The sequence below is a fragment of the Artibeus jamaicensis genome, unplaced genomic scaffold, assembly GCF_021234435.1.
Source record: "Artibeus jamaicensis isolate MK-2021 breed Jamaican fruit bat unplaced genomic scaffold, CSHL_Jam_final contig_589, whole genome shotgun sequence".
NCBI lineage: Eukaryota > Metazoa > Chordata > Mammalia > Chiroptera > Phyllostomidae > Artibeus > Artibeus jamaicensis.
In genome coordinates this window covers 1631808-1656106 of record NW_026521896.1, presented here as the reverse complement: position 1 = coordinate 1656106, position 24299 = coordinate 1631808, and the positions used below count along the sequence as shown (strand labels likewise).

Below are 24299 nucleotides of genomic sequence, written 5' to 3'. Positions count from 1 at the left end.
CTGACGCTGGGCAGCAGCTCCAGCCGCAGAGGGCGCCCTGACCCGCCCCGCCCGCGTGGCCGCACCTCCAGCCCCGCCCCGGCCCAGGCCATTAGCCCCGGAGACCCGGCGGAGCCAGCCCAGGCCACACCCCCTGTCCCGCCCCGGCTCCTGATTGGCTGGGCGGAACCGGCGCCCCAGGCGTGTGGCTGGCGCGCGGAGAGCTGGGACCCCTGGGCTCCTAGTTCTCCCTCTCCAAGCCTCCCGGACCTAATCGGGGCGTCGCGTCTCTCTCAGCTCAGTGTTTCAGGGGCGGGGCGGGTGATCTGTGGCTAGACTAGGCTAGGGATCCGGCCCCTCATCTGGAGCCGTGGGGCAGATGCAGAGAGCATAGTAAAGTTGCGCGGCTCCTCCCCGGAGGAGCGGCAGCCTGCAGAGGGCAGTGATGAGACCCAAGGCTAAGTCGGGGGCGCTGCTGGAGCGCTGGGCTCTGGGCTGAGCGGTCCCGAACAGCTTGCGGATGGAAGGGACCCCAGGGCCGAGTACGTGACACTGAGGGAGAGTTGGCTGCACCACCGAGGGTCTTGGCCGACTGACTCAAATCCGTTGGCGCAGCGGTCAACTCCCTACCCCCACCCCCACTGCAGAGACTGGCGGATCGGCTCGGAGATGCAGACGGCTCTGGAAGACGGGGTGTGCCCACGAGTGGATGGATTCCCCAGAAACGGTTTTGTGCTCGAGAGACTCGGCGGATGTCCTTCAGCACTTTTCCTAACCACCACATAAAACCTCAGTTTTCTCAACTGCAAAATGGGGCTGGGGTCACCGTCTGCCTGGCTGGTCGCAAGTATTACAACGCAAGTGCGTGTTAAAACTCTTAGCTGGGTGAAGAGACGCGCCTTACTTAGCCGAAGTAAGGGGTTCGCATTCCTCTCTCACGCGCCCTTCCACTCCACCCCACCCCCACACACAGCTGACCGCTAGACTCGGGACAGACACCTGACAGAACAGGGTCCCACAACCTTGGGCTCAAGCCGGAAGCTCCCCGCCAGGGGAGCCGTGCCCCTCCTGGGTGCCTTGCTGCAGTCACAAAACCCTTCCCCCACCAAGGGACGCCTTTGTGCAGCTGGCACTGCGTTTGGCGGTCGCAGTAGATACCACAGGTAGAACAAAACAGGTTAATTTTAAAACAAGCCAAGCGTTTACTTCTCTTAAAAAATAAAATAAAGGGGGAGGGGAGAAAGGGGGGAAAGGGGACGTCTGTAATAGTGTAAACAATAAAAATATATAAAATTTTAAAAGGAGGTGCATTAGGAGTTGTTTGAAAGTTTTAAAATAAATAACAGCAACAGCCAAGAACCAGCAACCAAGTAAATGTCAGAAAAACCCACCTGTCACTGCCAACTCCGAGGGGCTGCACAAGAAAAGACGTTTCTGGAAAGAGTTCTCTTAATTCTAAGAAGGAACCTGGAGAGTTTTAACCAGCTCAGTGCAGGGACAAGCAAATGGGGAAACTCCAGCAGATGCAAAAACTTCCCTTCTCTCTTACGGTCAAAAATATCAAGCTAATTTCATCATGTCAGTCATTCTATAACTGATCCATTGCCCTGTAAAAGTACCAGCCCCTGGGTTGGAAGTTAAAATTAGTTGATTCCGTGGGGATCCTGGGTGGGTGGGTTACAGGGGTGTCCAAACTGCAACTCCGGCCAGTGGCCTGCGGTCCAACACAAAATCGTAGATTTACTTAAAACCTTCTTTTTGCTCAACAGTTCTGTTAGTGTTTGTGTATTTAATGTACATTTGTAATACTACTTATCACTATTGCTACTAATAAAGTTATCAGTGAGAACTCTACTCCAGCCAGAATGTTTATAGATGTAATGTTGCATTCTCAAGACCCTTCTGCAAGTAAGTGGACTAAATAATCTTAATTTGAGAAGACTGAGGCTCAGAGAGTGAAGCGGCGGATGGCACACTCCTCTGTGACTGAGATCAGTTTTCATTCGGGCTTGCTGACTCCAGTCATTTCCTATCAGCTTCAAATGTTTTCATTTTCTACCATCTTTAAGCTCCAATCACCTTCACAATTTGTCTCGTATATGTATGTGTCACATGTATTATTGATTTAATCGTCTTTAAATTTGCTCACTTTAGACACATTTTATTTTATTTTTATTGGTATCAGAGATAGAGGAAGGAAGGGAGTGCGGGAAAGAGAGAGAGCAAGAGAGATAGAGACAAAAAGAGAAACATTGGTTTATCGTTTCATTTATTTAAGTGCCCTCACTGGGATCAAACCTGCAATCTTGGCTTATCAGGATGATGCTCCAAGCAACTGAACTACCTGGTAAAGGCACAACCTTTATTTTAAAAGACAGCTAGGTCATAACCATAAGCAGAAAACAAGCAGCACTTTGCCATGTAGGGAGATACACATAAAAGTTAATGCAGTGATGGCCCTGGCCTGGTGGTCAGTTGGTTTAGAGTCTACTCTCAATACTCTCAGTTTGGGAGTTCCATCTCCGGTCAAGGCACACACAAGAATCAACCGATGAATGGGTAAACAAATGGGACAACAAACTGATGTTTCTCTCTCCCATTTTTAAAATCAGTTAAAAAGGGGGGAAAAGTTAATACAGTGAAAACCGAAATCTGTTATTTAATCTAGACTGACACCATTGCCTTCTTGAACTGCTCCTTTGAGTAAAAAAGGAGAGAATGAGAAGGAAGCATACATGATGTAACAGACATATCAGTCTACTCTAAGACTAGCTTCTGAGCATCTTTGGAAGAACGAGATTTCTTCTGAGTCCCACCAGTCATCTCCTGAAAATGTAGCCACTTACGTGTTGCTCCTCAGGCCATGCAGCACTAGACATTCTTGTAATCTCTGATCCTGCTCCGATCAAGGATGCAAGTTGCTAAAACAAAATAAAATAAAATAAGCCCTGGCTGGATAGCCCCGTTGGTTAAAATGTTGTCCCTACACACCAACGTTGTGAATTCAATTCCAGGGCAGAGCACATACAAGAATCAACTAATGAATGTATCAGTAAGTGGAACAACAAGTCCATACTTCTCTCTCTCTCTCCCTTCATTTCTCTCTCTTTCTCTTTCTTTTGCTTGCTGTCACTCAAAATTAATAATAAAATTTTAAAAACTTAATTTAAAAAATAATAAATGAAAAGCATGACAGCTACTGCTGGAGAGTAACATCTAATCTCCTACTTGTCACCCCAGTCGGTAACATGTGTTACAAGTGCACCAACGAGCCACTGTGTTCCTAACAAAAAAGTGGGGTGGGATTTCCTGAGATGGGCAAAGGTGAAAATCTCAACTGCAAACAACTATTTTGTCAAGCCACTCTGTTCCGACCTGGCTGAGGCCAGCAATTGACTGTCCAGGGACCAATTTCCTTCAAATAAAATGCAAGTCTCACCTCCTAAGACTTTGTTGACAAATGAAGCACTGGCTTCTCTGGGGTGTGAAAAATAATATAAATAAAGCCACTTTAAAACAGAGTTAGAGGTGCCATCCCAGAGAACTGCCTTGCACATCTCACTGCTCAGACCATCAGAATGTTAAAACTGGGCAAAATAACCTTTGGACTGCCCTAAAGGGCCATTGTATTCCAAACAATTGTTTGCAAAGATAACAGGAAAGCAGATACCATGACTAGGAACTGAAGATTAAAAACATTCTTTAGAATGCGGATCACTACGTTAGCTTATCTGCACCTATACAAGCACCTATACAAGGTGCTTTCCTTCTGTTGATGTAATTCTTCCCCTTCCCTTCCTCGTAAATACCCCTTACTTGCCCTTCTGATTGAAACACTATTTGGGTTTCTGTCTGAATCAGTACTCACTGATTCAACAGCTATTCTTCTGGCTCTCAAATTAACACCTATTGCCTCCTTACTTTGGCCTTTGCTTTCGGGTTAGCAACTTGACCTGCAACCTCCCTTGGAGAATCTGTTAAAAATTTACCAGAGTAAAAGCAGAAATGACAAGGTAATCCTCAAGTGAATGAAGTTCATTGTAAATTATAGACATGGTTTTGCATTTACATTTTTTATTGACATGATAACAGACACAATTTTGCAATTTTTATGAAAAAATTCTTAGAAATTAAAGCTGTATGGTGCCACAGAGGAGCTTGAATTTCTCTCCCTGTGACTTTGAGATATAAATATCTGATACTCTCATCCAGGCTGCCTTTTTAAACTGCAAATTTCAGAAGGATAATTTTTATTTGTAAAAAGGGTGTGGGGGCCCTCACTGGCCAACCAAAAGGTCACCAGTTCAATTCCCTGTCAGGGCATGGGCCAGGATGGCAGGCCAAACCCCCGATTTGGTTCCCAGCTTGGGGCGGTGCTAGAGGCAATGGATGGGTGTTTCTCTCCAATTCTTTCTCCCTCCTTTCCCCTCTTTCTAAAAATAAAGAAACAAAATCTTCAAAAATAAATAAATAAATAAAGGGGCGGGGAGAAGCGTCATTTGGAAAAATTCCACTTCTTTTATGGAAGCCCATGAGATCTCATTTGCATCTGTTTGTATACTCATGTGTGACTACATATATGTGGGTGTTATGTGTAGTATTTTCTGTCTCTAGATGGTATTGCTCATTTGTAAAAAGAGCTCTATTTATTTGGCTTAAAAACAAACAAATGTTTATCTAAATTGAGAATTGGGTATTCTAAAACTCTCAGAAATATAGATAACTAAGCTAAATGCTTCTCATGTTCATGTGACTTGGGAAAAATACTCAAAATTAAAGCTAATTTAGTTGGTAGATTTCACAGAAACAGACATGTTTTCAGAGGTATCGATGTGACATGTAATACTTTAATTCTGGCCCTGGCAGGGTCGGTCAGGTGGTTAGGCCATCGTCCCAATATGTCAGGGTTGCAAGTTTCATCCCCAGTCAGGGTCACATACAAGAATCAGCCAATGAAGGTATAAATAAGTGAAACAATAAATCAATATTTCTCTCTCTCTCATGCTCTAAATTCAATAAATTTTTAAAAAATACTTTAATTCATTCCTGGCTGGTGTAGCTCAGTGGATTGAGCATGGGCCTGCAAACAAAAGGATTGAGGTTCGATTCCCAGTCAGGGCACATGCCTGGGTTGCAGGCCAGTTCCCAGCAGGGGACACATGAGAGGCAACCATACATTGATATTTCTCTCCCTCTCTCCTTCCCTTCCCCTCTAAAGATAAATAGATAAAATCTTTAATAAATAAATAAATTTTGAAAAAATACTTTCATTCTACCTACACTTATAAATTTGTCAGCAAAAACAATAACTTAAAATAATGGCTGACTTGTCCTAACATCTTACTAAGTTTGCATGAGAAATCTATCAATGTAAGCAACATCCAAACTTGTAGGAATTTTTGAGTGTATTTGAGCCAAACTGAGGACAATTTTTCTGGAGGCAAAACCTTAAAGGACTGAGAAAATGCTCTAAATAATGGCAGTTTTGCACCTTACTTTATAGATTACAATCAAAACAGGAGGCGTAGGGGGTTCCATGAGATTCATCAGTGACAGGTCAGGGAGGCAGGAGAAAGCAAAGCACAGCAGGGAAACCTCTGGGGTTGGATAAGAGAGTGAAATGATACACACATACTTCTTTTACTGAGGTGGGTACAGGACAGTTAGTCAACAATGAACAGGAAAAAAATAACAGTGGTAGTTATGCCGGAGGAGTTTAGAAAAAGGGAAGGTACATTCCAAAGGTGTGTTATCGTGGAAGCGAAAAGACAAGACAGACTCTATTAAGACATAGACTGACTTTGGTCAGGGAAGATGCTAGTCTAGGACACGGCTACCCACCATAAAGTGCTTTTGCTTAAAACAGTTTCATTTGAGACCATCTTATGGTAACCTAACGCAGGCCAGGCTGCCTGCCTCTTTAAAACCTGCCTCTTTAAAACCCAATACTTGAGATATGGGTGCTGATGTAAAGGAAAGTGGTTTTGTTCAGGTAAGAGCCATCTGGAAAATAGGGGACTTATGTCTTTTTTTAAATTTATTTTTAGAGAGAGGGGAAGGGAGGGAGGAAGAGTGACCTCGATGGACAAGGGATAGATCGATCGGTTGCCTATTGCACACACCCCCAAGTGGGGACCTGGCCCGCAACCCAGGTATGTGCCTTGACTGGGAGTTGAACCTGCAACCTTTCGGTTCTCAGGCCGGCACCCAATCCAATGAGCCACACCAGCCAGGGCCCATCTTAACATCTCACAGCAGGTGAGCCAAGGTTTTTGTAAGGAGGGAGAGGGGAAGCAGAACAAAGAAATCAAGGGAGGTGGTTGAAAAGTTCTCTGCCTGCAGACAAGCACAGTCCATTCCCATAAAACGAGTGGTGGTCTGGTGTGTGTCATCCTGACTTCAGGTCATCCCGGCTCCACAGTTGTAGGTCAGCAAATCTCCCGGAGCTGGGATGTCTGGGGGTTGGAGTCTGTATCTTTTGAAGTTAGTTTCTAGCATTTATCTTTTTAAAGATTTTATGTATTTCTTTTAGAGTGGGGGGAAGGGAGGGAGAAAGAGAAGGAGAGAAATATCAACTGGTTACCTCTCGTACACGCCCCAACTGGGGCTCGAACTGACAACTGGGGCGTGTGCCCTGACCAGGAATCCAACCGGCATTTTCCCTTTGCAGGGCAACACCCAACCAACTGAGCCACACTGGTCAGAGCAATAAATTAGTCTTAATTTGGCTGTCTTTCATAAAAATGAGGGTGATTTTAAAGAGAAAAGTATGATTAATACTACATTTATGATACTAAATTCTAGTCCTATTTCCTTCTTTAAGGTTTTTGTTATTTATCTGTAAAGTGGACTGGATCTTGAATTCTAATTTCTTCAAATATTTGGCTGTAACTCTCCAAACTAGTATTTCCAAATTTCTCCCTTCCTTTGACTTGGAGTCATTGGGAACAAAACCCGTCCTTTCCCTGAAAACCCTGCCAAGTGCAACTAGACAATTTCATGTGAACCTCATAGAAGTAACTATAACAGCTCATCATAGATGCCTGTTGCTGTGTAAGCCGGTTAGAGAGTTTACCTGAATACCCAATAACATCATTTGAGACATTCAAACTGCAGAAGACACTCCCGCCCTACCACCCTGACCTAGAAATCTTCTAGATTGTTTGCCATCAGAACTCAGAAAGTGGGACTGTGCTCTGCTTCAGTCACTAACTTTTGCTTGTCTTTGTTTCCATGCAAATGCCTCTCATTAAATACCTGATTGCTTGCTTACACAATGTAGGCCTAACTTTGGGAGCCCGGTCTGCATCCCTGTCTCCTGAAATGAGACACAACTGTTTGAACTAAACTCATCTATTCTTTGTTGGGGGTGGGGAGTACACTTACTAAATCTGGGGACAGTGAAACAAGGAAGGCAGGAGAGAGCCATGGCGGGCTGCTGTTGGCTTACTGAAAAATCAGAGCAACGGGCCTCGGGGACAGGTTCAGGGGTTTTGCTGCGCACAGTTCCTCTGCTTGCAAGCCCCATGGGGACCCTCATTGTTTAAAAAAGAAAAAGTATGTGCCCCAGAGAAGGGCATAGGCACGTTCCGAGGCAGACGTTCGAACTGACCTGTTCTTCAGACGGAGGTGGTTTCCTTTTTTCCTTTTTCTTCTCTGGAGATGGTTTCTAGAGACCCCCAGAATGATCCAGTGTTTGACACACTGGTGCAGGCTGTCCCACAACACAGCCTCTAACAAAAGAAGGCCGTCCCAACCCTCTGGTAATAGATTTGCTTACCTTTGTACCAAGAAGCTTGGGAAAGCACCAAAACCTGCATGTGCTGTGTGCCTAAACCAACTCTGTGGAGTTCCTACCATGAGACCTAAAGTTCAAATGAGGTTGTCTAAAATGAAAAAACAACCCTGTCTGGGTAGCTCAGTTAGTTAGAGCATCCTCCTGCTACACCAAGGTTGTGGGTTCAATCCCTGGTCAGGGCACATAGAAGGAGCAACCATTGAATGCCTAAGTAAATGGAACAACAAATTGATGTTTCTCTCTCCTCCCTTCCTCTCTTTCTAAAATCAGTGAATACAAATAAAACAAATACATATCAGCAGGTCCCGTGGTAGGTCTGTGTGTGTGCTAAGTGTGTCCGAGGGAGGATCAAGCATGCTTTCCTTATTGAGGAGCAGGAAATCATTGTGAACGTTTTTTTTTAAAGGATTTTATTTATTTATTTTTAAAGGGGACAAAGGAGGGAGAAAGAGAGAGAGAGAAACATCAGTGTGTAGTTGCCTCTCATGTACCTCCTGCTGGGGACCTGGCCCATACCCCAGGCACGTGCCCTGACTGGGAAGCGAACCGGCTACCGTTTGGTTTGCAGGCCGGCACTCAGTCCACTCAGCCACGCCAACCAGGGCTCATTGTGAAAATTTTGAAGGCACAAGCACAGAGTCATAAAGCTAAATTAAAAAACAAAGTTCTTGAGCCCTGGCTGGCATAGCTCAGTGGACTGAGCACGGGCCTGCGAACCAGAGTATCGCGGTTCGATTCCTAGTCAGGGCATATGCCTGGGTTGCAGGCCAGTTCCCAGCAGGGGATGCATGAGAGCCAACCATACATTGATATTTCTATCCTATTCTTTCTCCTTCCTTCCCCTCTCTCGAAAAACAAATAAATAAAATATTTTTAAAAAGTTCTTTTTAGTAATAAAAACAAACAAACAAAAAGACTGAAGCTGCTTTAATGAGCTATAGAACAATGTATTAACCGGGCTTCTGAAATGTGAAAATTCTTATTTGAAGTTTTGAAGGTGAGACTGGGGAGAGAAGAGTTTGCCACCCCAAAATATGGCTCTTTGGGATATTGATTGGTTTAGGCTGGGTACTTTTAAGAAACAGAAGACATGGGAGAAGCTCAGAAATACAAGTAGGAGTTACCCTTTGTAAATGGACATTTGTATTTATACGGGAAAACCCCATTTGTGGAGGTGTCCCTCCGTGTACTAGTCTTGCCTTCGTTCTCAATAGAGAAGGCATGAGCTTAAGTCTGCTAACAATCTCACCCTTGCTTCCTGTGCTTTTTATGGTAACCTCTTGTAACCAACTCCACCCCAAACACTTTCTCCTTTTTATTTTTTTAAGATTTTATTTATTTATTCTGAGAGGGGAAGGAAGAAAGAGAAGGAGAGAAACATCAATGTATGGTGGCCTCTCAAGTACCCCCCACTTGGGACTTGGCCTGCAACACAGGCATGTGCCCTGACTGGGAACCCAAGTGGTGACCCTTTGGTTCACAGGCCGGTGCTCAGTCCACTGAGCCACACCAGCTGGCGCTCTTCTTTGGTCTTTAGCTGAAGGTGGTGTTTAAGGCAATGGCTTCTGACATTTTGGTGAGTTACCAGTTTTCCTGGGTCTCTCTCCTATATTCAGGAGATACAGATTTCATTCAACCTTAATTTGTTTTTCTCTTGCTAATCTGTTCTCATGTTAATTTGATTAGATCAGCCAGAAGAACTTTGAAAGGTAGAGGAAAATTTTTCCTCCCTGACACCATTGACTATAAAATGGATAAATAAATTATGGCACACTGACATAATAAGAAATTTATAAAATGAAGATGAAAATGAATACATTACTATTATAAGCAAGAACTATGCTGCGAGCAAAATATTTGCGCAAAAAATGTTGTTGAGCAAAAGAAGCCAGACAAAATACTGTATGGCTCCATTTTATGTAAAGTACAAAACAGACAAAATCAGTCCATTCTGGTGTTATTGCTTTTGGGATTCTGGACATTTTCTTCTGTGATGTTCTTATTGTCTCACAGGTGAGTTCACTTTGTGAAAACGAATATAACTGTGTGCTTATGATTTGTGCACTTTTTTGTATGCATTTTATATTTCAATGAGAAAATACAATGAAAAAATAAGCAAAGTTGATTCCCAAGCACATAAAAAGGGTTTCTTTCTTCCTTCCTTTCAAGATTTATTTATTTATTTTTAGAGAGAGGGGAAGGGAGGGAGAAAGAGAGAGAGATACATGGATCTCTCACACCCACAACCCAGGAATGTGCCCTGGCCAGGAATCGAATTGGTAACCTTTTGGTTCACAGGGTGGCACTCAGGCCACAGAGCCACACCAGCCAGAGCCAGAAGGAGTTTCTTAACGTGCCACGAGTGCCCATCCCGCACCAGCACTGAGATGTGGACCATGTGGAAGAAATTCGTGTTCTCATCGGCAGTTTCCTCATATGATTCTGAGATTTGTGCCTTCTTGCACAACTGACTAAGAAACGAAGGGTACTTGGTGTTCCAGTTGCACAAATGTCAGACTGTCCATACCTATAAATACTTTTTTGTAAGATTTCATTTGAGCCGAACTGATGACAATTGCTGGGAAGCAAGACCTCAAATGCTCCAGAGTATGAGTGTTGTGGTTCCTTTTATCTTTTTGGAACTAAGGAGGTTGGATTCCAAGAGCCAGCATCATAGGAAACAAAAAATGGAATCCGCCAGTCTCTTAAAAGCTGGATGTGGGAATTGGTTTATTGTCGTGTTCACTATATTCTTTTTAAAACTTTTTAAAATTAAATTTATTTGGGGTGAGATTGGTTTATAAAATTATATAGGTTGCAGGTAAACAGTTCTATAATACATCATCTGTATATTGTATTGTGGGCTCACCATCACCCTGAGTCACATCTCCTTCCATCACCATTCATCCCTCCTTTATCCCACCATTCATCCCACTTCGACCTGCCCCTTAACCCCTGTGCTTTCACTATATTCTTTTGGTTAAGCAGTTATGGTGGCTAGAATCAAGAGGAGAGGACATAGATGCCAGTTATTTTATTTTATTTTTTGGAGTCCCAGTGCGCTTATACTGAGATAAATAACAAAAATCAAGATTTGATCGATCATCTTTCCTGAACTTTATAGATTCAGCAAAGACTCTGGCCCATGTGTGCACGGACAACATGACACGTCCCACTGAAGACAAAAAGCCCCACTGGAACATTTGCCAGTTAACAGAAAGCCAATTTTCCCCTTCCCTAGATGTTTTCAGAATTTTGAGTCCCCAGTGTTCACTTGTCCGTGGAACTGGTCCCTTGTGTCTCGGGACAATGAAATTCTACCTCATTTTTATTAAACAATTTCTCCAGGTTTTAGTTTTCTTTCAATAAAGGGAACAGTGACTTTGTTTTCTCCAGGCACCCCTGGCCCCCTACTACTGATTAACACCCAGTCGGCTATGTCTCAATACCCCACCCCTGCCTGGTACTACCTACCGGTGGACTCCACTTCTTGGTGGGAGACTTGTCAAACAATTTCGAAGCTGTCTTAAAAACCTGTGTTTTTTTAAAAAAACTTTTGTTTTTTAAAGTCATGTAACCGTGACTTATTTAACTAGGTATTCATCCTTGTTTTCAAAATTATTTGAGTGCCTACTACTTGATAATCATGATTTGAACGAAGCCCAGAGGATATAGCAAAGGAAGAAAAAAAAACCTAACCCAAGTCTGTGTTTTCGTGGAGCTTACATTACAATGGACACAGATGTTAGGTATAATAAAGCAAATCCAATTATATAGTGCGTTAAAGAGTATTGTGGAAAAATATAAAGTAGGGTAAGGGCAAGGAAGGAAGGTGTAGCAAAAAAGGTTGTTTTTAAAATAAGGTCAGAGAAGGCTTCACTGAGAAAGTAACCTTTGAGCAGAGATCTGAAGAAAGTGAGGCAGTGCGTCATGTGAGATACCTGGGGCAAGAATATTCAAACAGAGTGACCTGTATACAAAGGCCTTGAGGTCAGATGCGCTCGCAGTGCTCAAGGAACAGTGCCCCTTCCAGAGACGCCCGTTCAGGAGGTCCGGGGGCTGGGATGGGCGTTTTAAAAACATCCCAGTGATGGATTCACACAGCCTTCCGACGCTGATTTTGGAATCTTGGGTTCCCAGATCTGGTTTTCAGCTCAGCCTCGCCCCTTATTAGCTGAGCTTCATTTTCTTCTGCTGTAAAGAGTTTTGGGGCAGGACAGCAGCACCGTACGTGACAGACGTTCGTTTGGCTCAGTCAGGGAGCTCTGGGCATCCCGCACCCATTCCACAACTTTTGCTTGTCTGCTCGCTTTTCCTTCCTCCCTTTCTTGTTTTTCTTTCTCTTTGCAGGTGGTTTCCTTGTCTCTCTATTCCTCTTTCCCCAGCCCCCTCCTTACTCCTTTCTTTTTCTCCTTTTCTCTTATTCTCTTGCTTATTTTTCTCTTTAATCAAGAGTTGTCCAGAGCTGCCTTCCACGCGAGCATCGGGGGTTCCGAGTCTGCGAACCCCTCAGGAGGTCTGGAGGGGTTCCACTTAAGCAAACCTAAGAGTGAGTTGCGAGTGTATTCGGGGTGGTACCGCGGGGGATCAGTGTCTACTGGGGAGCCTGCCCTGAGGCCGGGCAGGAGAATGGTTTCCAGCTTCTCCACGAAGCCTCGTAGGATGGGCTGTTGAGTCTTTCAAAGCCTCCGAGGCGGCGCCTGCGGAGTCTGCCCGGCGCAGAGGAGTCTGAGAACTCCTAGGCGGTGGGTGGTGAGCCAGGCGCGAGGTTCGGGTTGGCGGAGCAGAAAGAGAGAAGGCTTCTGGCCTCCCGAGGCCGCCGTAGCGAGGGGGCGGAGCCCGGAAGGGAGCAGCATGGCGGCTTTGGATAGTGACAGCGATGAGGACTTGGTCAGCTATGGGACAGGCTTGGAGCCGCTGGAAGAAGGTGTGTGCCTTTGGGAAACAGGCCAGGGGCCTAGGATTCGGGGTGAGACGTATAAGCCCCGTGCCGGGCGTTGGCCGAGACTCCTCACTGCGGACGCTGGAAACAGTTTAAGAAGCGTGCACCGAGCTTTCGGGCGCTCTCGTTCTGGAGGGACGGATGGGAGGGAGACTCAGAGGGATGGGAAATGGGCAGACGACGAAACAAACTTGTGTGAGAGCGTTGTTTGGGATGCTCAGGCAATGTCTGCACTAGGAGAGCACGTTTGAGCTCAGGCTTGAAACAGAGGAAGAACCAACCATAGGAAGATCTGGAAAGAAGAGCATTTCGGGCAGGGAGAACAGCAAGTGCAGAGGCTCTGACGTCGGAGCCAGTTTGGCAAATTGAGGGGCAGGCAGGACTGGTGTCGGTTAAGAAGACTGACCAGGGAGTTCGGGTTTGTATACGAAGTGTAGGAGAGTCACTGGGGAGTTTACACAAGTGAGAGACCTGTATTTTAAAGACCAGTCGATAGATTTTGAGAATAGGCGTCGGGTTGAGGGGTGGGCAAGAGTGAAGCAGGGAGATCAGCAGAAAGAGGTCTGGCGACGACGATGTCTCGGACTGGAGTGTAGCAGAGGCCGTGGTCAGTAGTAGCCTGGGTAGAGATATACTTTGATAGCAGAGCTGATGAAACTTACTGGTTCATTGTAGGGGCGGGCAAGATGAAACAAGGTTCTCTACCATGTTTCTGGTCTGATCGACTTAATGATATGATTCGTTCAGCAAAATACGTACTGAAAGCCCAGTGAGGACCGATGGCAGTGCTGCCTGCGGGAGAGACAGAGGAAGCTGGTGGGCAGGAGTTACCTGCAGGACCCCCGTGCAGAACCCCTGTGGTTCAGATCTTTTCCTACCCTGACCACGTCCTGCCAGGCTGGTCCTCCTTCTGGGATGTTTCCACTGACGACCCCTTTATTCCCAAAGATCAGTTCTAATCATCAGAAACTTCAGCTGGACACCACTGGCCCTGCTCCTACTCTCTGCTTAACAAAAAAACGGGGTAACGCTAGTCTCCTGGAAGCTTTTAATGTGTTTGAAGACAGCCTTTGAATTTCTTTTAACACATCTCTGTACCACGCTTAACATCTTCAGTTCTCTGATAAAGTCCTCTACTCAAATTGGTTAAAGCCTTCCTCCAAATATGGGACCAGAATGTGGGTAGAGCAGGGCTGTGGCCAGTGTGTCTTTCATTCTAGAGTGTATTTCTTTCATACAGCCTAAGATTACATTATCGGCAAATACATCACCCCATGATGTCAAAGACATTGTTGACCAAGATCTTTTATTCGAGGAATTCCAAATCTATTTGAGAGCTCTCAGCTTGTTTAGAAATACCCCAGCCTGTAGAGATATTTTAAAGAGTTCGAGTTTTTTTGAGCCAAATAGAAGATTTGCCTGGAAGCAGGATCTCAACAGTCTAAGAAAAATGCCCCCCAAAAGACAGTCTGCAAGTTTTTAAAAAAAGTGTATTTGGAATTAAGGAGGGGACCCAAGGAAGATTAAATGAAAGTGGGAGAAAGCAAGGTGGGGATTGAATTACAGGGTAGCTAACAAATTTTGTGCTCCCTTGAGGGTGGATACACCTCTGACAGGTCTGAAAAGGATTACTTTGGTATTTCAAAGGTGCATTGACCTAGATGCACAAGGACAGTGGATAGGGCTTGCTTAAGGCAAAGATAAATCTTTTAATTAAATATTTTATTTACTTATTTTTTTAGAGAGAGGTAAAGGGAAAGAGAAAGGGAGAGAAACATCGTTTGGTTGCCTCGCACACCATCTGGGGACCTGTCGCACAACCCAGGCGTATGCTCTGACAGGGAATCCAATTGGTGACCTTTTGGTCTGTGGAATGATGCCCAACCCACTGAACTACACCAGTCAGGGTGTCAAAGATAAATCTTTTTCTAAAGCCTGGGGTGTGTCTGCTCACCATGACCTGCCTGTCAGGAATCTGTGATTAGATCACCCTGTGAGGTCACTGGACTTGTCAGATTTATTGCAGAACCCCCTTTTCACCCACAGAACAAAAGTACAAGGTTCACAAGTGCAAAAGCAGGTGATGGCAGATGGGAAATAACCTACACAAGCTAGCAGGGAAACTTGGGAGGGCGGCCTGGGATCCTTTGAAAGCTGGTTAGAGTTTAGCTATGCAGGAAGAGGAAAAAGCTCACACACGCATGAGTGGTGCTTCTTCTAACCATGTTAAGCAGCTGTATACATCCATTCTATGTTTCTGGTCTCATAGTTGTTTCCTTGTGAGGGATGTATTGTATGTGAGACATCAGCTACTTGACCTATATTTTTCTAATTCTTCATGATGTGATTTGCACAAAATCTGAAATGAAGCCTAATGGTCTAACCTTTCTTTCAAAGTGGAAGAAAGGGGCATTTCATTTGTAGATTTTTTTCCCTCATCTAATCATCCTTTAACTTCTCACTATTAGAAGTTTTTAAGGATTGATTCATTGTTTCCTAAGCACTTTGAAGTTTAAATGCACTCTGAGTACATTTTACATTATAACATCCTAGACCACTAATCATTTTTACTTCCTGCTTTGAAGTCATAGTGACAGGTTAGACACACACTGTGGGAGGAGGGGCTCCGCTTCTCAGAGTTGCTGACCCTGATGGGAAGGTTTGTGGGCTGCGTTGTCAAACACCCGCAGATGACACTTAAGCCCTCTGGCCTGGAAGGAAGGGGCACCCATACTTATCTGCTCTTTCCTTAGACACTTTGACTTGGCTCTAGAATCTTCATCTATGGCTTATCCAGTATGCAGATTAATTTTAGGACAGTTTTCCTTCTCCTAGAAGCTTTGACTCTGCCACTTAAAACTGTGTGTGGCTCCCATCTCCCACAGGCACACCAGTGACCCTGCAGCACCAAGTTCAAGACTGTCTGCAGTGCGGTTCCCTTCTGGTTTCATCTTCCATACCTTTATTTTTCTAATCCTTCCCTGCCATCCAGTCAGACTAGACTTTTTCAAAATATGGGACAGTACCTTTTAAGCCTCTTGTTCTGCTCCTGTCTAGGGCGACTGTGATGTTGTGGTCCTTACACATTGTCAGAAGAGTTCCTATACATGCAGACTACCTCTGCTGGGCCTGAGCACCCTGGGAGCAGGGATGGACTTGTGTTTAGTTTTCTCTACCCAGTGTCTAGAACAGGGCTGCTTCCGTGGTAAGGCCCTCAGTAAACTTTTGGTTGGGGGGTGGGTGGCAACCCTGGCTTGGTGGCAGAGTTGAGATCTGATTTCAGCTTATTAGCTGTGGCCCTCAGGGCAGTCACTTAATCAAAGCATCCTTATCAGGGTATGATAAATGAGATAACCTGTATGACAAGAAGGAATTAGTTGTTATTAGTAGCAAAATTATAACAGAGCCTGGCTAAAATGCCCCTTTGCCCTTGGAGTTTTCCATGCTGTGGTTAGAGGAGGCGCCTCCCCAGGAACCCTGTGGTTGGCCCTTCTCATCTGCTGCTGCTGATTCCCAGTACTGTCTGCAGATCCTGTCTCCCTTTTCAGGTCAGAAGCACCTGGAGAACAGAGCAAGAACAGCACCTCGAATTGCCAGGATTAACCTTTCTGACCTTAACCTCAGCCAGGGATGCTCTCAGTCTTGCCCCCTTGGGCACATTTGGCACTGTCTGCAGACGTTTTTGGTTGTCATGTTGGGGGAGGGGGAGTTGCCACTGTCATCTAGTGTTACAGGCCAGGGATGCTGCCAACCATCTTATGGTGCGCAAGACTGTTCCTCACAGTAAAGAAATCGCCAGCACAGGCTGTCAGTGGGAGCCGATGTTGAGCAACTGCCGTAGCTAAGAATCGTGCCAGGTGCACATGCAGTAATGGCGTGTGCGTGCGTACTGCATTTCTAATAAATTGTGAAAATCTTGGATTGTGGGTCCTAAGTTGTAATTCAGTTCTTTAGAATGAAGTGGAATTGTAGCTGATACTACTGAGCTTTGCAATGAGCAGGCACTGTGCTTGGCTCTCTGCCTGTGGTGTTAAGTCCTCAGCGCCACTCTACAAGGTATGCTCTGTTATTGTCCTGGTTTTGTAGTTTTGGTGCTTCAGCATTATGGAGATCAAGTAATTTGCCCAAGTTCACAGAGCGAGTAAGTAATAGGCACAGGGAGGTTAAGATGACTGAAGTCCTAGTGCTAGGAAAGGTGGGGTTGGCTTTAAATCCAGAGTGCTGTGACTCTCAACCCTGTGCCTTTAACTACCCTATGGCTTGCTTTCTGGATTGAATGTTTGAAAGTAACTTGATGGTTACTTTTCATTTTAAATGGATTCGGAATTTTGAATTGGAGTTGGTAAAGTTAGATAGTAATTGATATCATAGTACCTGAAACTTGAAACCTAAGGAACTTTTTTTTTAGACGAGGCTACAATGTATTAATTTCCTTTCTGCTTGTGTGATGTAGCAACCCAGCCCCTATCAGCAAAATCAGAAAAGGAGTAAGTTTAAAGAAGAGTGACTATAGAATCAGAAGATTCCCAGAAGTAAGGGAACTCTTAAGCTTTGGGGAAAATGGGCATTACTGAAGGGAAAGTTCTGGGGCCAAGGCTGCTATGAAATTTTAGAGAGATATAGAAGTGTTTCTTCTGTTGCAGCTTCTGCATGCCAGGTGCTGCCCCGGAAACCTGACCTGTTCACTGTCAGCAGGGTTCACTTCCATCTGTTTGAACTGTCCTCCTTCATCACTGTAATTCAGTTTTCATAATGGAATTTAGTGGGACAAGCAGGCCATTTTTTACTAAAACATTTCTATATAAAAAGGGATATTTATAATTGTCTTAGAACTATAAAGAAGCTTGGTAAAATTTATTGCTTCCTAAGGTCTATAAGCTAGTGAAGTCTAGGAATAGCAGTGTTCCTCTATTACTTTATTTTATTTGGGCCCTGGGTGGTGTGGCTTGTGGATTGAGCCACACTAGCCTGCGAACTACAGGGTTGCTGGATCGATTCCCAGTCAGGGCACATGCCTGGGTTGTGGGCCAGGCCCCCAGTAGGGGGCACATGAGAGTCAAGCACATATTAGTATTTTTCTCTCTCTCGTCCTCCTTCCCTTTCCGTCTCTAAAAATAAATAAATAAATAAATGAATAAATCTTTTAAAAAGTTATCATATTTGAAGTTACAGGAAGTAAGCAATTTATTATATTTAAGAGATGACATTTTTCTTAATTTTTTTTCTAATCCACCATTTCCTTTTCTCTTTCTCATTCAAAATATTTTGTTTTAGGTGAAAGACCAAAGAAACCAATTCCTCTTCAGGATCAGACTGTCAGAGATGAAAAAGGAAGGTATAAACGGTTTCATGGAGCCTTTAGTGGAGGGTTCTCTGCTGGCTACTTCAACACTGTCGGCTCAAAAGAAGGTATGCTTTTCCTAGTTTTAGCTACTATGTTGCTAAAGTAAGTGATTGAAATATCACAAGATTCTCACTTCCCCACCTTTCCCCTTTTACAAAATTTCTTGTAACATTTTAGCAGTGTACATACATTGTATACTTCTGTGTTCTCTGAGCTTTAGAATGTTTCCAGAGTCGATGTCCAGGTTGCTCACTGATTGCAGTCTGAAGGTCAAAGAGGTTCTCTTTTTTTGCTTAAAAAAGCAACAGCCTATAACTGAATGATTAAATTATGAATTGTCATCATTTGACTTCCATTTTACATTGCATCTAGCCATGCACAAAATACTCTCACCCGATTCCCTCAGGTAACATTGTCTCACATGGCTCAGTCACTAAGGAAGACAGGAGTCACAGCTGTTTTTTAGATGAAGCCACTGAGGATCAGAGCTGCTTTCTCCTGACATGGGACCAAGCCTTCACTTGTCAGTACATGCTCTTGGTCTGGAGAAAAATTCGTTATGCTTTTCATGTGGCAATATAATATGTTCCACACTGATTAAAAGAATGTACTTCTTTTTAGTGCTTTAACATAGAAACTGGAAGAAAATGGCTTAAATATCTCAGATATGAATGGAAGGTGAACTGATTAAGTCATGCAGGAATTATTAAAAACAAGATAGGACAGATTTTAAAAATATTTAAAAAAATAACTTATAATGTGGTCAACAACACTGTAATAATGATGTATAGTGTCAGATGGGTACCAGACTTATCTGGGGATAAATGTCTAACCACCGTCCTGTACACCTGAAACTATATAATACTGCATGTTAACTGTAATTGGAAAATAAATTAATTAAAAATAGCGTGTACACAACAATGGTAAAATGAAAATGGAAAGTAATGCAAGAAAGAGAGAAAATAGTTGGGATAAATAAGATGGTTGAGTTCAATATCCAGAAGGAGTAAACATCAGTTCAGGCCCTGTGTGGTGTGGCTCAGGTCACTGGGGGTCGTCCAGCAGGAAGAGGGGTCACAGTTCGGTTTCAGGTCAGGGCACCTGCCTGGGCTGCGGGTTTAGTCCCTGGTAGGGGTGGGTACAGGAGGCAACCTATAGATGTTTCTCACATCAATGTTTCTCTCCCTCTCCTCCTCCTTCCCTGCTTTTCTCTCTCAATAAATAAATAAAAGCTTAAAAAAATAAAAAGTTCAGCTCAATGGCCTGGCCTGGTAGCTCCATTAAAGCATCATCCTGATATACCAAGGTTGCTAGTTTGATCCCCCGTCATGGCACATCCAAGAACCAACCAATGAATACGTAAATAAGCGGAACAACAAATCAGTGTTTCTCTCACTTCCTTCCTCTCTAAAAAAGAAAAGAAAGGAACCGACGAATGCATGAGCCCGTGGAATGACAAGTGGACGTTTCTGTCCGTCTCTCTCTACCGCCTCCACCACTCCTCTCTTCCTCTAAAAATTCAATTAAAAAATAAATAAGGTCAGTTCAGTGGGCAGAGCGTTCGAACACTTTACTCCAGACAAGATAGAAATGCTATTAGGAATATTTAGCCTTATTATTAACATAAGCAAATTAAGATAACCAAGGCAGTATTAAAGTGGCACACTCATTAAAATGTTTAAAATGACAGTAGTGTTTGTGACGAAAGAAGCTCACTAATATATCGCTGATTATTATAATTATGGCTGTGCTGTAGGTTATAATTAAAAAGCAAGACTAGCCCAAATGGTTAGTCAGGTAGACTGTGCTGTGTTAACATATTGGAGTATCTCTTTACCATTAGGAGCGACAGATTCGAGGACTGTGCAGGAATAGGGTAAAGACTATAGAAATCCTGAGTGAAGGGTGGCGCTGGGCCCAGGGTATTGCCCCTGAGAGCAGATCCTCACTCTTTTGGGCCATCAGTCTCCCAGGTTGGCCCAGAAACCTGCTTCACCCCTCTGCCAAGAGTAAATCTACCCTGCACCCCCCGGCAAGACTCTTGTAGGATATCAGGAGGGGGGTGCGCCGCTCCAAGAGGAATCCAGAGAAGTTTGTCTGCAGAGGGTCACAGGTACATTTGCCCACCAGAGCGTTGTCTCTCTCTGGGCGTGGCACATGCTTGGTGACGGTGGGGCAGACAACAAGGGGGTCAGTTATAGGACTCTGGGGTTTGATGAGGCTGGGGGTTTGGGGTGGCCGCTGCCTGCCCCGAGACCAGCCAGGCCGAGTGCTCGGGCCAGCACGTCCCAGAGGTGGTTTGCATCGCTTCTGCAGCTCTTCAGCCATCCTTTCCTGGCTGACTCATGCACCTTGACATGTTCTTTCTTTCCTTTTTAAGTTATGTATTTATTTGATTCTCACCACCCAAAGATTTATTTTTATTGATTTTAGAAAGAATAGAAGGAGAGAGAGAGGGAAACAGCGATGTGTAAAAGAGACATTTACCGGTTGCCTCTCATACATGCCCTGACCGGGGATCCAACCCACAACCTAGGTGCGTGTCCTGGACCAAGGATCGAACCCACAGTGTTCTGGTGGATGGGAGGATGCTCCAACAAACTGAGCCACCCAGCTCGGGCTACTGTTTTGTTCTTTTCTTTTTTTTTTTTTAATTTTAAATTTTTCATTGATCTTACTGGGGTGACATTGGTTAATAAAATTATGTAGGTTTCAGGTGTACAGTTCTATAATATATCATCTGTATATTGTACTGTGTGTTCACCAGACACTCTGTCTTTGATGTGTCGGTTTGTTAGTATAGGTTGCTGTTCTGCTGGTCTCAGACTGGCCCTGCCTTTTCAGATGAACTTGTGTCTTTCTGCTCAGACCTACTTGTGTTCCTTCCACAGGTGAACTGTGCATGTGTAATTTGATTTCACTTGGTTGCAGATTTTTACGGGGAAACCTCACTGTACCCAATAAGTTCTGATACAAGGGATAGGTATGGAGATTAATAAGAAGTTTACGTGGAAGAATTAGGTCTACGTGAGCAGTGAGATGGAAAGGAGCCAGGAGTTTATAGTTATTGGGGCTTTCGAGCCCATCGGTGTTTTTTAATTATTTAGTTATAGACCAAAATGCGACCTAGGATTGTAACGTGCTAAACTCTTTTCTTTCAAGGATGGACGCCCTCTTCCTTTGTGTCCTCACGACAGAACAGAGCCGACAAATCCGTTCTGGGCCCTGAAGATTTTATGGATGAAGAGGTGGGTGTGCAGAACTTCAGCTGCCAGTCAGCTTATAGTCAGTTGTTGTAGCCCCTTGCCCTTCCCCAGAACAAGAACTCTCCAGAATTCTCCTTCCCCAGAGAGTTCAGTGTGTGTTTTCCTCTTTGTATGTAAGGCTTTATCTTTGAAGTATTTGGGCTGTAGTACCCTGTGCATCAATGGATTCTCGTTCGTTGGAGTAGTGTCATATGTCAGGGGTAGTTTCTGAAGTCAGGAGTGTGGGGGAAAGTCAAGTACAGGCATATCTCAGAGATGTCACCTGTGGGTTTGGTTCCAGACCTCTGCAATAAAGGGAATGTGGGGATAAAGCATGTCATGTGAATATTTTGGTTTTTAGTACTTATAGCAGTTATGTTTATACTCTACTATAGCCTATTAAGTATGCAGTAGCATTATTTCTCTTAAAAAAGAACATAATGCAATTTTTTTTTTAGATTTTATTTATTTATCTTTAGAGGGGAAGGGAAGGAGAGAGGGAGAGAAACATCAATGTATGGTTGCCTTTCATGCATCCCCTGCTGGGAACTGGCCTGCAGGGAACCTGCCTGCAACCCTGGCATGTGCCCTGACTGGGAATCGAACCACGATTGTCTAGTTCGCAGGCCCACACTCAATCCACTGAGCTACACCAGCCAGGGCTAACATAATGCAATTTAAAAAATACTTGATTGCTAAAAAACGTTAACCATTATCTGAAGCTGTTGGAAAAATGGCTCCGATAGACTTGCTCAGTGCCGGGTTGCCACAAAACTTTAATTTGTAAAACATGAAGTATCTGCAAAGGACAGTAAAGCAAAGTTCAGTAAACCAAGTTATGGCTATACAGGCAAATGTACTTGAAAAAGCCCCGATTGCCTCAAAAGTGCAGTATTCATTGGGCCAAGTCTACAGCCTTTCACAGCAATTTATGCGCACTGAACTTTAAGGACCAGTTAGTGACTAGAGAATGGAGTGAAAAGAAGTCATGTGCAGGCATTGGGGCACATTGATAAATCAACAATGACAGAAAACTTAGGGGTGAATAGGGGATAGTGGGAGGGTTCTGAAGTGGTGGTCCTGCCGGCCTGCAGGGTGTGCTCCACTTCATTTTAAAATAAACTCCTTTTAACTTACAACCTATTCATGGATCCATTTGTGATAAAAATGAAATAAAATAGTTATATCAGCATGCTTTAGGCTGCAGGTAAGAGGCAAGGGGAGATCCCCTTCCTATATGACTAGCATAATCCATAAGGAAACATATTTCATGTAACGATCAGCCCCAAACTCTCTTCTATCATCTTCTGTCAGCTTTTCCCTATACTGGATTTCCTCATGGTTGCAAGGTGGCTTTGGTAGTCCCCACGAGTGCTCAGGATGAGCTTATTATTCAGTGGAAGGAAGATTTTCTTCTTGGTATCTTCTCCTTTAGATCAAGGAAACGGAATTTCCCCTCCCCTCCAGGCTCCCATCTGCTTGGATATGCTCATTTTTTTTTAAGACTTTAAAAAATTATTTATTTTTAGAAAAGGGAAGGGAGTGAGAAAGACAGGTAGAGAAATATCAGTGTGTGGTTGCCTCTTGAGCACCCCCTACTAGAGACCTGGCCCATAATCCAGACATTTGCCCTGACTTGGAATTGAACTGGTGATCTTTCAGTTCACAGGCCAGCACTCAATCCACTGAGCCACACCAGCCCAGGCTACATGCTCATTCTGAAAGCAAGGGAAATGGGATCAAAATGACTGGCTTAGATAAGACATGAGCCCCCATTCCCTAATCCTCCCCGGCCCCAGCCCATGCACACCTGGACAGCACTCCTGAGGTGCATGGTGGTGCAGAGGAAGGCAAGTACCTGGACAATCTCAGGACTCTCTGAAGAAAGAGGAAGGGGCAATGGCTTTTGGACAAGCAGCCAACAGTAAATGCAAAAGCACTTAACTCAGGGCCTGGCACAGAGGTGCTCACAAATGGATTTTGGCTGTGACTCTAAGATTTGCCTGCTTCACACTGACTTTTGAAATACTGCTTGAGAAGGATGAAGTCCTCCCTGTTTTCCTAGCTTGACAGTACCCCTTGTGGTTCCACTGAGTGGCCACTATAATGCTCCCATCCTTGGCCTCCAGCCTTAACTTATGTGAGGGTTTCAAAGTCAGTGTGTGAAGTCAGCCACCCTTCTGCTCTCAAACTCAATATTGTAGTTTTAACTTAAAAGAAAAAAAAAAAGAAAACTGCATGTGTATCATGTTTAATGACTTTCCAAATAATGTAAGTAATTTTGTTTGAATTTTTTTAAGGATCTTAGTGAATTTGGGATAGCACCAAAAGCAATTGTTACCACAGATGATTTTGCTTCCAAAACCAAAGACAGAATACGAGAAAAGGCCAGGCAGTTAGCAGCTGCTACTGCCCCTATTCCTGGAGCCACTCTGCTTGATGACTTCATAACACCAGCAAAGTGAGAAGAATTTAATTTTCACTTTCTCATCTTGAAATCACTGCTTTGTGTATGTGTGATGACCTCAGGGAAAGCTCGGTTGCAAGTAGGTCAGGTCTTCTTAGCCTCGCTTGAGTGCAAAGGGGGGTTTTGCCAAAAGGGTCTTGCACTGTTATTGCACAGAGTGCGCTAGAGCTCCAGCCTTGTTCTGCTCTCTCGTTCTGCATACGTCCTGGTCCTGGTCCTGAACATTTGGCCTATGTGGCAGCCTCAGACCATTATGGTTTCCCAGGATACGTGCTTGACAAGGACCATCTGGAGTCTCCATGTGCCCATTGTAAAGGCCTCGGAGAAAAGACATCTGATAGAATTCCCCAGGTCAGACAAGCACCCCAAGCCCAGTGACTCAGTACATGCTCAGAGGGGCAGGGCCACGTGGTTCTCACACAGATGGGGGAGCGGGCTCAGGCATGACAAGTACATGGGCCGGGCAGGAACTCAAAGGCTGCTTTGCAATTTCCTCCTCTCCTCTGCTGTTATGAAAATAAGTT

The 24299-nt window shown here is 44.3% G+C and overlaps 1 protein-coding gene across 1 annotated transcript in view; it reads left to right on the top strand.

Annotated features, from left to right (window-relative positions):
- The first annotated feature begins 12618 nt into the window (after positions 1–12618).
- Positions 12619–24299, top strand: part of GPATCH1 (G-patch domain containing 1) — a 36850-nt gene continuing 25169 nt past the window's right edge. The window contains exons 1-4 of the mRNA XM_037139129.2: positions 12619–12704; positions 17994–18128; positions 21226–21311; positions 23609–23769. Of these exons, the coding sequence (XP_036995024.2) occupies positions 12632–12704; positions 17994–18128; positions 21226–21311; positions 23609–23769 (455 nt within the window). The 5' untranslated portion in view covers positions 12619–12631. The remainder of the gene's footprint in view (positions 12705–17993; positions 18129–21225; positions 21312–23608; positions 23770–24299) is intronic.